General features: G+C 34.9%; 1 protein-coding gene across 1 annotated transcript; it reads left to right on the top strand.

The window, feature by feature from the left end:
* The first annotated feature begins 2,065 nt into the window (after positions 1-2,065).
* On the top strand, positions 2,066-3,531 carry LOC110032366 (protein LURP-one-related 5-like). Its single transcript, XM_020735981.1, has 2 exons — positions 2,066-2,451; positions 2,828-3,531. Exons 1-2 carry the CDS (start codon positions 2,194-2,196, stop codon positions 3,191-3,193), a joined length of 624 nt encoding a protein of 207 aa, XP_020591640.1. The 5' UTR covers positions 2,066-2,193; the 3' UTR covers positions 3,194-3,531.
* Positions 3,532-12,110: the final 8,579 nt, after the last annotated feature.

The raw sequence follows: 12,110 nt of genomic DNA, 5'->3' as shown, positions 1-12,110 counted from the left end.
AAGGGGCTCCTTTCTTACTAATGAGGTACGAATATCATAAGGATAATTTTTTAGAAACTTCATGTTATTTAGCATTAAGAAATTTATGATAGTAAGGGGAGGTTTAGCCATTAGGAGCCTCATCATTTGGGATAAAATTTTCTGATGTATCTTGAACTAAATAAAATATTAAACCATTCTTAATAGGTATTTATCAACTTGGCTCTTAGTGTAAATTATTGGAGTTGTATCATCTTTTATTACAACTAAGATTGAACTGTATTTTTATCTCTTCTCTAAAATACTTTTTGTAATTTAAAGCATGGGATGAAACACTCAACAACAAATAAATTTTGTATCTTATATTGATTATCCATATTTTTATACTTAAATTCTTGAATGTAGTCATTTTTTTTAATTCTAAGCTAATTTTTTTTTTATATTTTTAAAATATTCATTTTTATTAAGTTGTTGATCATTAATGATTTATATTGATTGACAATAACATACACAAATTTCAATGTTCTACAAAAAAAATAAAGACTATGTATTGTTAAATAGCATGATCACAAAAATGAACCTTTCTTATAAGGAATAGAAATCTAACATGAAACTATAGGCCACTCCTTTCTAACATAAGAAAATGAAAATATTTTATGTAATGTCATTGAAAATTTTTTGATATAGTGTATCGTCTCAGAAAAATCCTAGTGTAATCATCCACTTGAGAGAGCTTAATGAGTATGTATTTATAATCCAAAAAACTAAGTTGATAATTACCAATCAAACAAAAGTTTGTAATGGCATTTCAAACAATATTAAGCCATCTTTTTATTAGAGAAAAATCTTATTGAAGTAAAAATATGATTTTAATCTCTCCATTGGTCAAAAGAGCCCTTTTTCCTTATAAAAATATAAGGAGGTATCGAAGTTAGATTTTGAAAGACTTGACGCACCAACAAACTCTAATCTAAAGGCACGTTCTCTTTGTAAAAGAAAGAGATTTTTAGTGTTGAGGGTTCTGTATGAGCCATAGATGAAATATGATATTTTCAATAGGAGGATTTCAATGTCATCAATTGAGATATAGGGGCATTGATGCATAAGAGCACTTATGCCAAGCATTGGGATAATCCATAGAAGACAAAATAATTGAATGAGTGATATGATCAGGGGAGAAAAAAGGAATAAATCAAAAGGGAGAACCCATAAAGACAACACAAGTTGTTAACATCAAACATCTAGTAGTAGTAGCCCTTTTCTAAAAGCCAGCCTAATTTCATAGACACATGTATAAATTAGAATGAAGAGAGTCGGGTCTTTTCTATCATTTACACAATATTATAAAATTTTTAGACAAAGTTAAAAAAAAAAACTGAAGTACGACTTTAATAAAATTCTTCACCTCTAGTTTTTCTCTCTTAAATTATTTTTCTTCCTATATCCTCCATATCTTTGGAACAATGGTTTTCCCCTTGGTAAAAAATAAATTTCCTTTTTTTTTTATTCTTAATTAATTTTGGAAGACAATAAATACATTAATTACTTTTCCAATAAATTAAAAATATAAGTCTTTTGACTAAAAAAACATTATTTAGTACAGCTTATTCACAGGTTTATATTGCCAATTTAGTTTTAAATCAGAAATCAAAGTTCAACATATCTAATAAAGAAATACCATGTCAATTTGTACTCTGAAGATCATAGAAATACTTTCAAAAAACACCAGTATAAATCAGGAGGTTGAGAGTACATTCGGTTCTTTTGTGTACTATCTGCTACCCACATATATGACACATGTAGCAGCTTAAAAATGGTATTTATGATTATAAAATGAATCTTCTTTGTAATCATTCCATTCACTAGTTGATAAGAAATGGACGGTCCTCAAGCTAGCAGTTAAGACAGGAAACTTCCGTATACCAATTCCATAAGGCAGAATTATCTATCATCCAATATAGCGTCCTAAAGTGGTTTACTACGCAGCTTCCACTCTGATAACCAACCCAAATTGAGACCAATATCCTCAGGACCTCAGCTGAGAAAAATGGCCAAAGTTAGTTGTTATTTCTCCATTAGCAAAACATTCCAAAAATCCGAAGTCACTCACATGTCAATTTCAAGCCAGCCATCTCAACCTTAAAAAACACAACTCGAAGTCTCGTCTTTCCCTGCAAGTCTCTTTTGGCTGCTGCTGCTGCTACTAGCTTAGATATGTATTCGAAAATATTTCCTTCGGAGATTCAAGCGAAGAAGGATGAAGAGGGACAGAGGAACAAGGTGGTTAAGAGATGGACGGTATGGAAGAAGTCAAGTATGTCTTTCGTAGGATCTGATGGCTTCTCTGTTTATGATGGAGAGGGGAAGCTAAGCTTTCGAGTGGACAACTATTCCAGGAGGAATAAGTTTCGTCTTGGAGAGCTTGTGCTTATGGATGCAATTGGAAGGCCACTGCTGTACCTCCGGCCTCAAGTATGTATACCTACAAATAGAACTTTTTCCTCTGCCTTTTTCTATCTGAATAAATCTCCCTCCCTCGCTCCCTGCCTCCCAAAGTCTTATTAAAATACATATGACATCCCATGAGTGGCCGTTCAGACCTGCAGATATACAAACATCCAATCGGACATAATATTTTTTCATGTTATATATATATATATATATATATATATATATATATATATACACTCTGATGTCCCGCCCTATGATGGAAGTCTGCATCATGTGCCTAAAATTTCATAGCCCCATAAGAGGACTTACAATAGTAATTAATAAACTAAAAATATTTATAATGTCAATTTGAATTATTCTTACCAGAAGGCTTGCTCTATGTATAACTTCCACACAGATTATGAGCATGTATGCCCAGTGGAAAGGATACAGAGGATCTGACGAAGACAACTCAAAAACAAGCTCCAAATATCACCTCTTCACCATGAGAAAGCGTTCAATTGCTCCCAACAGCGATGTTCTCGTCGAAGTCTTCATGTCTGACAATGGTGCCATGTCTGCAGACTTTACAATAGAAGGAAACTTCAGGAAGAGATGCTGCAAAATTCGTGCCAGAGAAGGACAAGTATTGGCTGTTATCTCACCGAAGATGGTCAGCCCAACATTGGTGCTTGGCAATGACGTCTTCAGCCTCTTCATAGAGGAGCAAGTCGGGCCTGAGCTGGTGATGGCTCTCATCGTTATCATGGATCGCATTTGTTAAATGGATGCATGCACGCCCATACCATCTCAGTGCCACGTGGACAGCTCTATAGAGTAGGGTTGTGTCATTCTATTTGATTGAGGTCATAACTTACAGCCGTAGGACAGGAAAAGATATTACATCTGTACTCTCGCATGCATGCAGAGCTGTTTGCGGAGTTTAATGTCGAGCCGACACGTGGAAAGTAGGGGCCCACCTGCATAAAAAATGAAAAAAAGAATGAAAATGCGCGACTCGGCCCCACTGATGTGTTATAGGAATATTATATCGCATATGAATGTTCTCTCGCGTTATTTTGAATATTTTTTGTGTTATTCATGTGTTATTGATGTGTTATTGAGGTGATCCAACTAAATGACAAGATAAAAACTTTTACTGTTGTGTTATTAATATGTTATGGAAGTGATTTTGAATTAGTATTGTTGTTTAAAGAACAATAACATCTCAAATCATCTAATGTTATTAGAGTGTTATTCATGTGTTATTGATGTGTTATTGAAATAATATTTTCCTCGTTATTCATGTGGTATTGTTATTGTTGTTTAAAAAATAATAACATCTCAAAATCACCTCAATAACACACCAATAAGACATAAATAACGCGGAAAATATTCAGAATAACGCGAGGGAATATTCTTATAACACGGTCGGGTCGGGTCGCGCGTTTTCGTTCTTTGTTTCGTTTTTTATGTAGGTGGGCCCCGATCTTCCATGTGTCAGTTCGATATTAGACTTCGCAAGTAACTCTACATGCGAAGTTCTGATGTAATATTTTTTCGTAGGACAGGCAAATGTACAATGAGTACAATGGTTTAAGAAAAATAGAGTTCATAGTTTTATCTAATTTAGGAGAAAATATTTTATCGGGATTTTTGTACGTGATTAAAATGTAAGACTGATGATTTGCCTAATAGTTATATCGACCAATTATATTCTACTTTTCCTAATCATAATTTTATTTTATACTCTTTGTTCCTCTATCCCTTCTTGAGCTAAGAATTTTAACAACAAAGATTATTTGCAATTAAGTCTAACCCTTAATGTAAGCCAAAATAGTTTTTCAAACTCTAAGGACTTAATGGAAATGTTTAATGTTTGAGATTATTTTTAAATGATTTATGAAAGTATAGCATCTTTCCATAAATGTCAAAGTTATAAAAGATCAACTATACATCATTATTTTATAAATATTTTTTTTAATCTTGCTTCTAGATTGGTTAACCACCTCTCGTATGCTCTAGCACTATGCTAACCTAAACAAAATCTTAAGAGACTGCAATTATTAGCTAAAGTTCAAAGTGAAAAGCATAGATTGTAACATTTGTCTTTCTCATAGAACTGTTGGTGAAAAATTAATGAGCTATAACGGCGAACTTGGTGAAGTCCAACATATTTAGACAGATTAACCGTAAAATAAAATAAAAATATACCATATGTAAATTGTACATCAAAAATGACTTAGCACAAATCTCGAGGAAATTTAATGAACTAAAAGATAGAAGTACGGTCAAAGATAGCCCACAAAAAGAAAACCAAAAGTCACATCGTCGGAAGACCAAAGACTTGGGTCAGGACCTGAAGTCAGCTAAACTAAGGTCATCCAAGCCAAAGACTAAGATCCATTGAGTCGAGAGAAGACATCGACCAAACCCTCACCCCGACATCATCAGTCGTTTCCTAAGAGCCTCCAAGGCTCTTTAAGAGGCCAAAAGTTTCTCGCCATGATACCCTCCGCAAACTCCCGAAAGGGAACTTTTATCAAGGCATAAGCTACTTATCAGATTCTGGGGATTCACTCTTTGCCCTACAACCTAGTCTCATCATAGCGACAGGAGCTCCTAATCTAGGAGTTGCAACCGAAAACTGGACAAAAATAGTTGATTGATTGAATCAAGCTAACTGAACAAAGTCTGGATGACTGAAGGTCAACCAAAATCAACCGACATCCCCAACTCAACAACTTAATCGAACAAGCTTTGTCTATCCACGAACCACCAATATTAGTCTCTCGAGTGATAGGGTAACCAATCCATAGGTTTTAAAGGTGTTTGCATTTCTCTGTATCCTAGTCTTGGTCCTAGTGGTGCTTGCAGTACTTCCTTATATCTTGAAGAAAGGCTATAGTCCTCATCGGCGGTGCCTGTTTGAAGTACTCTTTATCTTGGATGACATCCACAATCTTCGTTGTCGATACTCTCAATGGAGTGGCTCAAGGTCCCTTGTACTCATCGAACGATTATTCATAATGTTCGATCAACCTCTCATAATATTGAGTCAGTCAATATTCCTGACTCCTTATCTGACATTCCTGATTGTTACACTTGTTAGACTCCCTATTTTCTCGAGCAGTTCAGTTGTCTTCATAACTTGGTCACAAGGACAGTCTTGGATCGTCTCTTGATTTCCACTCGCCACTTTGTGGGCCTCTCTTCTGGACTCGATGGTCTGTCAGCTTTGATTGGGGGATGCTTTTCTCGACGATGAAGTGCTTGTTATCCATTTCCAGCAACTTAGCCAAATCCTGGGGCTTGTACAAACCGAGGTTGTAATGACGCCTATCGGATGTCAGGCTCCACTTCAGTGCGGCTTGTGCCATGTTGGTTCAGAGGTCCTTCACATCCATCATCGCCCTTTCGAATTGCAGGATGTAGGAATGCAATATCTTGCTTGGTTCTATTTTAATTGCCACAAGGACTGCATGCTCTTCTTGAGTGCCCGGGCACTTGCAAACTACACCAATAAAATTCTACGGAAGTCCGAAAAGATGCTAATGCTACAATCGGAACCGATTTGAACCACCTCAAGGCTGATGAATTCAAGGTGGTAAAGAACAGACGACATTTGAATTCATCTATAACTTTCAACAGACACATTACAAATTCATATGAGGCAATGTGGTCATTAGGATCCGACAGACCTCGATATGCCTCCAACATAGGGAGCTTGAACTTCTTTGGAGGCTCAGCCCCCGAGATATGAAAGGAGAAGGGATTCTCTGGCTGATGTGGTGCCTCAATGCGCCCAAATCTTTGTTTATCCACTTGCGAAGATCCAACACTGTCTTCATACTGTGAATCTTTGGCTCTCTCAAGACCATTGTTCAACCTTTTTGTCGTTGTGCGCCAGCACTATCTGATTTAGAGGGTTCTGTCCTTGAGGAGCCCAATCTCCTATAATGGCCACGACGACCCTCAAGACATATGTGACCTGGCTCAACACAAAATTCAATATCTGCGTTCTCAACTCTTGCATTTCTTGTTGCATGAACTCCTCCATGTCTTCTCTTTCATGCTCTGTGTTACTTATGTCTCTCTAAAGACTCACTTCTCGTTGTGACCATTGCACTCCTTTTTCTTGTCAACAACAAGACTCCAAGGTCACTACAACTTTTAGGATGTTGAATTCAAATCTGTCTGTAAGACACACCTAAAGAATAAAGTACGAAAAGAGGGAAAAGAGTAGAGAGAGAACTGTAATGAACAGTAAAATTGTGTAATAGTTATTCATGAAATGAGCCATTTTTTATAGGAATAGGGATTGTAAGATTACATTTTGTACCCCTAGTAAAGTAAGTATGGCATGGGATATTTTCTTTCATACATAATCATATGGTCGAGGTATGTGGCCGTATTTTGATCCATGGGGCCATGCATTGGGAGTTGGAGAGAATGACCTGTCGGGTCATGACACAGGCGGCTATGGCCGAAGAATGGACCGGGAGATCTCGACCGACTAGTTGAGATCCAGACGGTTCTGATCATCTGTCAAACCTAGTTAAGAAATGTCGTCTGATTTGTCCCCGTGAAATTAGTACCAATAGCACTTTGAGAGGATGGTCGAGTTTCGTCCGACTCAGAGTTATTTTTCTGCCGGCCAGCTAGAGCCGGCTGGGTAAATATGTGCCCCCGAAATGTCTCTATTGGGTTCAGAACCGTCACGTTATCTTCTCTATCGGCTGTCAAATTTCTTTTAGATTCATGTTGGCATATTTTTCATGTACAATAGTATTATTGTTTGAGTGTGGTGTATTAAAATAATATAATTATTTGTTCATATTTATATTGTTTTGGAATGTTTACTATTACAATAATTTTACATGAAAAAAAGTAGAAGTTGGTACCATCCAATCTGAAAATTAGTAGAAACAAAAAACAAAAAATAATAATAATAATAATAATAAACATAATATAGTTGTCTGTTAAGATAAGCTCTTAACTTCTTTAATTTGCAAGATAAAACACATAAAAATGGGCCATAACTCATAATTGATAAAATTGGGTTATTACAACATGATCTCACCAAGGGTGTCCTTTGAGACTTAGAGCATCATTATATGGAGATGGTCAAACATTTGAAAGAAGTGGGAAATTTTGCATCTATGTTTTGGCATGATAAAGCTAGTAACAAACAAGCAATTTGTAGTTGAGCTGCCCACCAAATAGAAGACATCATGATAAAACCTGTAGATTGTTTTTCAAAATAAATTAACAAAATACTTAGGACTCTTGCTGGGAAAGAATTTGTTGGCTTTGTAAGAACTCAATTTCTTAATTTCTCTTTTTTAGATTAAATGAGCATTGTTAGTTACAATTATTAGTGTTGATATTGGAAGTAGAGTTCTGGAGATTAACTTTATAATTATTATGGTCGTAACCTAAGATGATGTAAATCATCAATATAAATCAATTAAATGCATATTAGAAGTTCAGAAATAGCTACATGTTATAGAAGATGTTATATGTTCGCAAACTAGAGAAGCTATCAATCATATTCACATATAGAAGCTTTCTCGGACAGCACCTATAATCACATTCATGCTCATTTTTTACTTTTGTGAGTTTTAAGTAATTTCTTCGGCGGCCTGAAGCTACCTAAGAGAATTTCGGGTTGAAATAAAAACTAATAATAGAACATGAGTTGTTGTTGCATGTTTTCATCAAGGGTCTCTTTGAAGAGTCGGGGCATCTTTGTGTAGATTTTCACACGTTTGAAGGAAGTTGGAAGCTTTACATTAATGTCTTCGCATTGATAGGACAAAAAACAAATAAGTGACATCTATTTAGGTTACTAATCAAAATGGATGGTATCGTGAAAAAACATTTTGATAATTTTTCAAAATAGATTAACAAAAGCTTAGAGGAAAAAGATGATTTATTTCTTCTTCATGATGTTCAAGAGAGCAAATTAGAGATAATATTTTAGGATCCGCTGATGAAAAATTTCAATAAAAAGCCGAACACATCGAGCTTTTTTGTATTCTTCTGATAGAAGTAATGTGACATAAAAAAACCTATTCGAAGGTAAAAAGAATTAGTATTTTGCATCAATTTCTTTTTCATTGTGCTATTGAAGTTGAACATCAAAACAAAATCTCTAGTATGATACCTATCTAAGCAACTTCCATCTTCAATTCCTATTCTCATTATCTGTGTGAGGTTTGTATTTGTATTTGATTGTCCCGTAGCAGTTCATTATTCTGTGGCATTCATTTACATAATATTTCTTTGATGAGTTCAGCTTATATGTATTGTATTGGTCGATGTTATTGTCATTACAACTTAACATCCGTAGGCATCACACATTTTTTTCCTTCACATACATATGACATCTAGTTACATACCACACAATTCTTATAAATTTACATAACATCGTATCTTCCCTTTCCATTCTCGTCATCAAAAAACTCAGATATAGTCAAGACATGAGCTAGATAGGAAGACAACGACGAAAACACGACATACAAATACCAACAAAACTTCCATCTTTCTCCTCTTACTACTTCAAGTGTTCTACGTCTTCGCGTGAGGTATCACGACTCCTACTTCATGCATTCCGGAATTCACTAGATCCACCAAATAACCAGATTTAATAAATATGGGATTTACCTCTAAAATAATCAAAGTTTGGATTTAGTAAACATAGAGATTTTAAATGTCTAAAATAACCATATAAGAGAATTTGAATTAAATCCCGCTTAAATCCTCTCTTAAATTCAATAGCAGGCCCCCTAGGTGAAGGTGAGAAAGAAAAATGCACTAAAATATTTCAGTGTTAAAATTAATTGATGAGTATAATAATTCAGAACAAACAAAAAATTTCTTCAAATTAAAAGAGAAACTAATGTAAATACTATTATTATTATTATTATTATTAAATTGAAAATTTTAAATGCTTCTCAAAAATATTAAAAATATGATATTCTAATCAAGGTTGTTAATACTGGACCAGAACGGCTGGTCGGACTACTCGGACTGTGAACCGGTAGGGAAGCCGGTCTAGACGCTAGAGGTATCCTGATTTTGAATAACTAGAATTGGATCGACGAAAACTGAGGTAGAACTGGCCGATCGTTAAACCGATCGCAATTTTTAGTTACTAGTTAATTTTATTATTATTATTATGATTATTATTTTGAGAGAGAGCATTGTCTTCTTTTCTATGAATGATTTGATAGAAGAAATGAATATGAAAGTTATTTTATATTTTTGTTTAAAACTGTAATATATGTTTGTTTGGGTTGATCAATAAAGCTAATATTTACTTTATCTTATTTGATTTATTATACAAAAGAATGCGACTAATTTATATAGATAAAGTTTTGTGATTAAAATGAATTTGTGCTTTAAAGAAAAATAAAGTTTTGCTTTATCTTCCTTCTTGAGTACTCATATTTGATATTACAAGAGGCATGTAGAGAAGAGGTTGTGATGGTGGCTTTTTTAAGTTTCGTTAGGTTTTTAATTAATCTTAATTTTCTCCCATCAACATTTTACTTTTAGAACTATGAACATTTTACTTCCTCCCATCAAGATATTATAAGAGGCATGTAGAGAAGAGGTCAAACCAATGAACTATGAACATTTTCTTCATCCAATTTGATGTCTGGTTTGGTTTTCACAACTTTAATGCTAATAATGTAAATCAAACAAACATAAATATAAAATTTAATTTGTATGACAATGAATTATATTTTTCTCAAAAAAAAAATAAAATATATTATCAAGAATAATTTTTATACGTATGTTTTTCACTTTATTATTTCTCATAATCATCATTATTTCACTTTTCTCCTGACAAATAGCTTATACGTATGTTTTTTATTAATAACTTGGGTGTTAGATATATAAATATAACAGAATTGTGTGGTATGTAACAACCGAAGTCTACCATGTGTACAAGAGCTTCTTCTTGATGGATTGAAGCTGATTTCTCCTCCCATTTCTGTTTTCTACTTTGTTTTTCCTTGTCTTCATGGTGTTATAGCAGGCCATGTGATTCAGTGCTGAATGTCTCTACGGAGAAGCAGATCTCATTTGGCTCACTTGCATATGACAGGAAAAGGAGCATTCTACACATTCCCTGAGGTGCCTTCACTGCTTATCTCTCTTTTAACATGGAGGATTCGACAGCCTCTAATCCATTTTATCTTTCTTCTCAACATCAATGAACCTCCCATTTTAAAGTTTCTGATTTCTCACATGAAACGATTGGCTCAAAACCAATTGACAACTGAAAACTATCATATTTGAAGGACTCAAATGTTGACGATCTTCACTGCTAACGATTTTCTTGGATTACTGGACGGCACTCTAATCCGACCGCAGCAATACGCATCAGAAAACAGCAATCCCATAGTTACCAACATTGAATTATAAGCATGGATTCACATCGATCAAAATGTATCGGCAGACGTGTACCCTATCAGCGGCTATATTGTTGTATGTCCTCCACCTATAAACTTCAGCCGAAATTTAGAATGCCATCAGGAGGAGGCTTCAACCCACAAATAAGTCTTGGGTGATTCAATTAAAAAGTAAGCTCCACCACATCATGATGAAGAACAATATGATGACTCAATACCTCTCGGACATTATGGCACTTGTGCACAATATTTCAACTGTTGGATCTTATCCGTACGCAATTGCAAGTCATCAGACCGGACGGCTTACATTCGTTGCTATGCAGCAAGGAGATTAATATTATCACAGAAAATGCTAAACACAACATGGCACTTGATTCGCACCTAGCTCTAGTTGCTTCCCAGGGGTAAAACAATTTCTACTTCAAGCGCATAGGTTGTGGCACATCAAATGGTAGACGATGAAAGCTGGTTAATCGATTCCAAGAGAAACAACTGTATTAAATCTATAATAAAGTGGGTCACTCCGCCACAATTTTTTGGCACCGGATAAATCTGGAATACTCTCCCCCCACCTCTACTAATGCTCATACAGCTCAACTATAGGACTGGGTTATGGATTTCAGTGCTGCTGCTCATCTGACATCCGATTTTACTCAACTTCAGGAACCAAAATCTTCCTTTGGCAATGAACAAATCGTATGCAAATTTCTCATTATATATTCTCGACTATATATGCCTCATAATTTGTAATATGCTTGAAAGTTTCTTTTGAATGAAATTAACCTCAATATGAGATAATCTCTCGTATTGATGAAGTTTAAATTCTCCTAAATTGGCTTGAACTCAATACAAATTAGTTTGCATGAAATAATCTAGCCACAGTCGACCCACTTTTGAGGAAATAAGGAAGGCATCAATTGGGCCGACGACTATTGTAGGGGCAGAGCACTTCGTCACAGACCTCATTGGTAGCACTTGTTGATGGAATGGATAGCATGTGAAAAAAAAAAGAGGGGTTCATGACAAAAACTCGCTATGGTCGGATTAGTGGCATGTAAAAGAGAAAAAGGAGTGCAATGAGATCTCTTTGGGGGAAGGCGTCTATTTTATGAACCAATCCAAAAACTTTTAAAAAGAAATTTCTAAATAAAAAAAAGGTCAATTGTACATTTTCTAGCTACAACATAGTAAAAAAAGCTCCAAAAATGACGATTTCAAATAGTATCTGTACTAAAAAAAAGTTCACTGCAACAACCTCTTCAGAATTCATGGAAC

Source organism: Phalaenopsis equestris, unplaced genomic scaffold, assembly GCF_001263595.1.
Source record: "Phalaenopsis equestris unplaced genomic scaffold, ASM126359v1 Scaffold000932, whole genome shotgun sequence".
NCBI classification, from domain to species: Eukaryota; Viridiplantae; Streptophyta; class Magnoliopsida; order Asparagales; family Orchidaceae; genus Phalaenopsis; species Phalaenopsis equestris.
The sequence above is the reverse complement of the archived record's forward strand: the minus strand, read 5'-3'. Positions and strand labels throughout refer to the sequence as shown.

Bases quoted from the DNA above. Each gene is read 5' to 3' on its own strand.
- LOC110032366 (XM_020735981.1), top strand. From the start codon at position 2,194: ATGTATTCGAAAATATTTCCTTCGGAGATTCAAGCGAAGAAGGATGAA. The intron at 2,452-2,827 runs GTATGTATACCT...ACTTCCACACAG, and splicing joins TGCTGTACCTCCGGCCTCAA to ATTATGAGCATGTATGCCCA.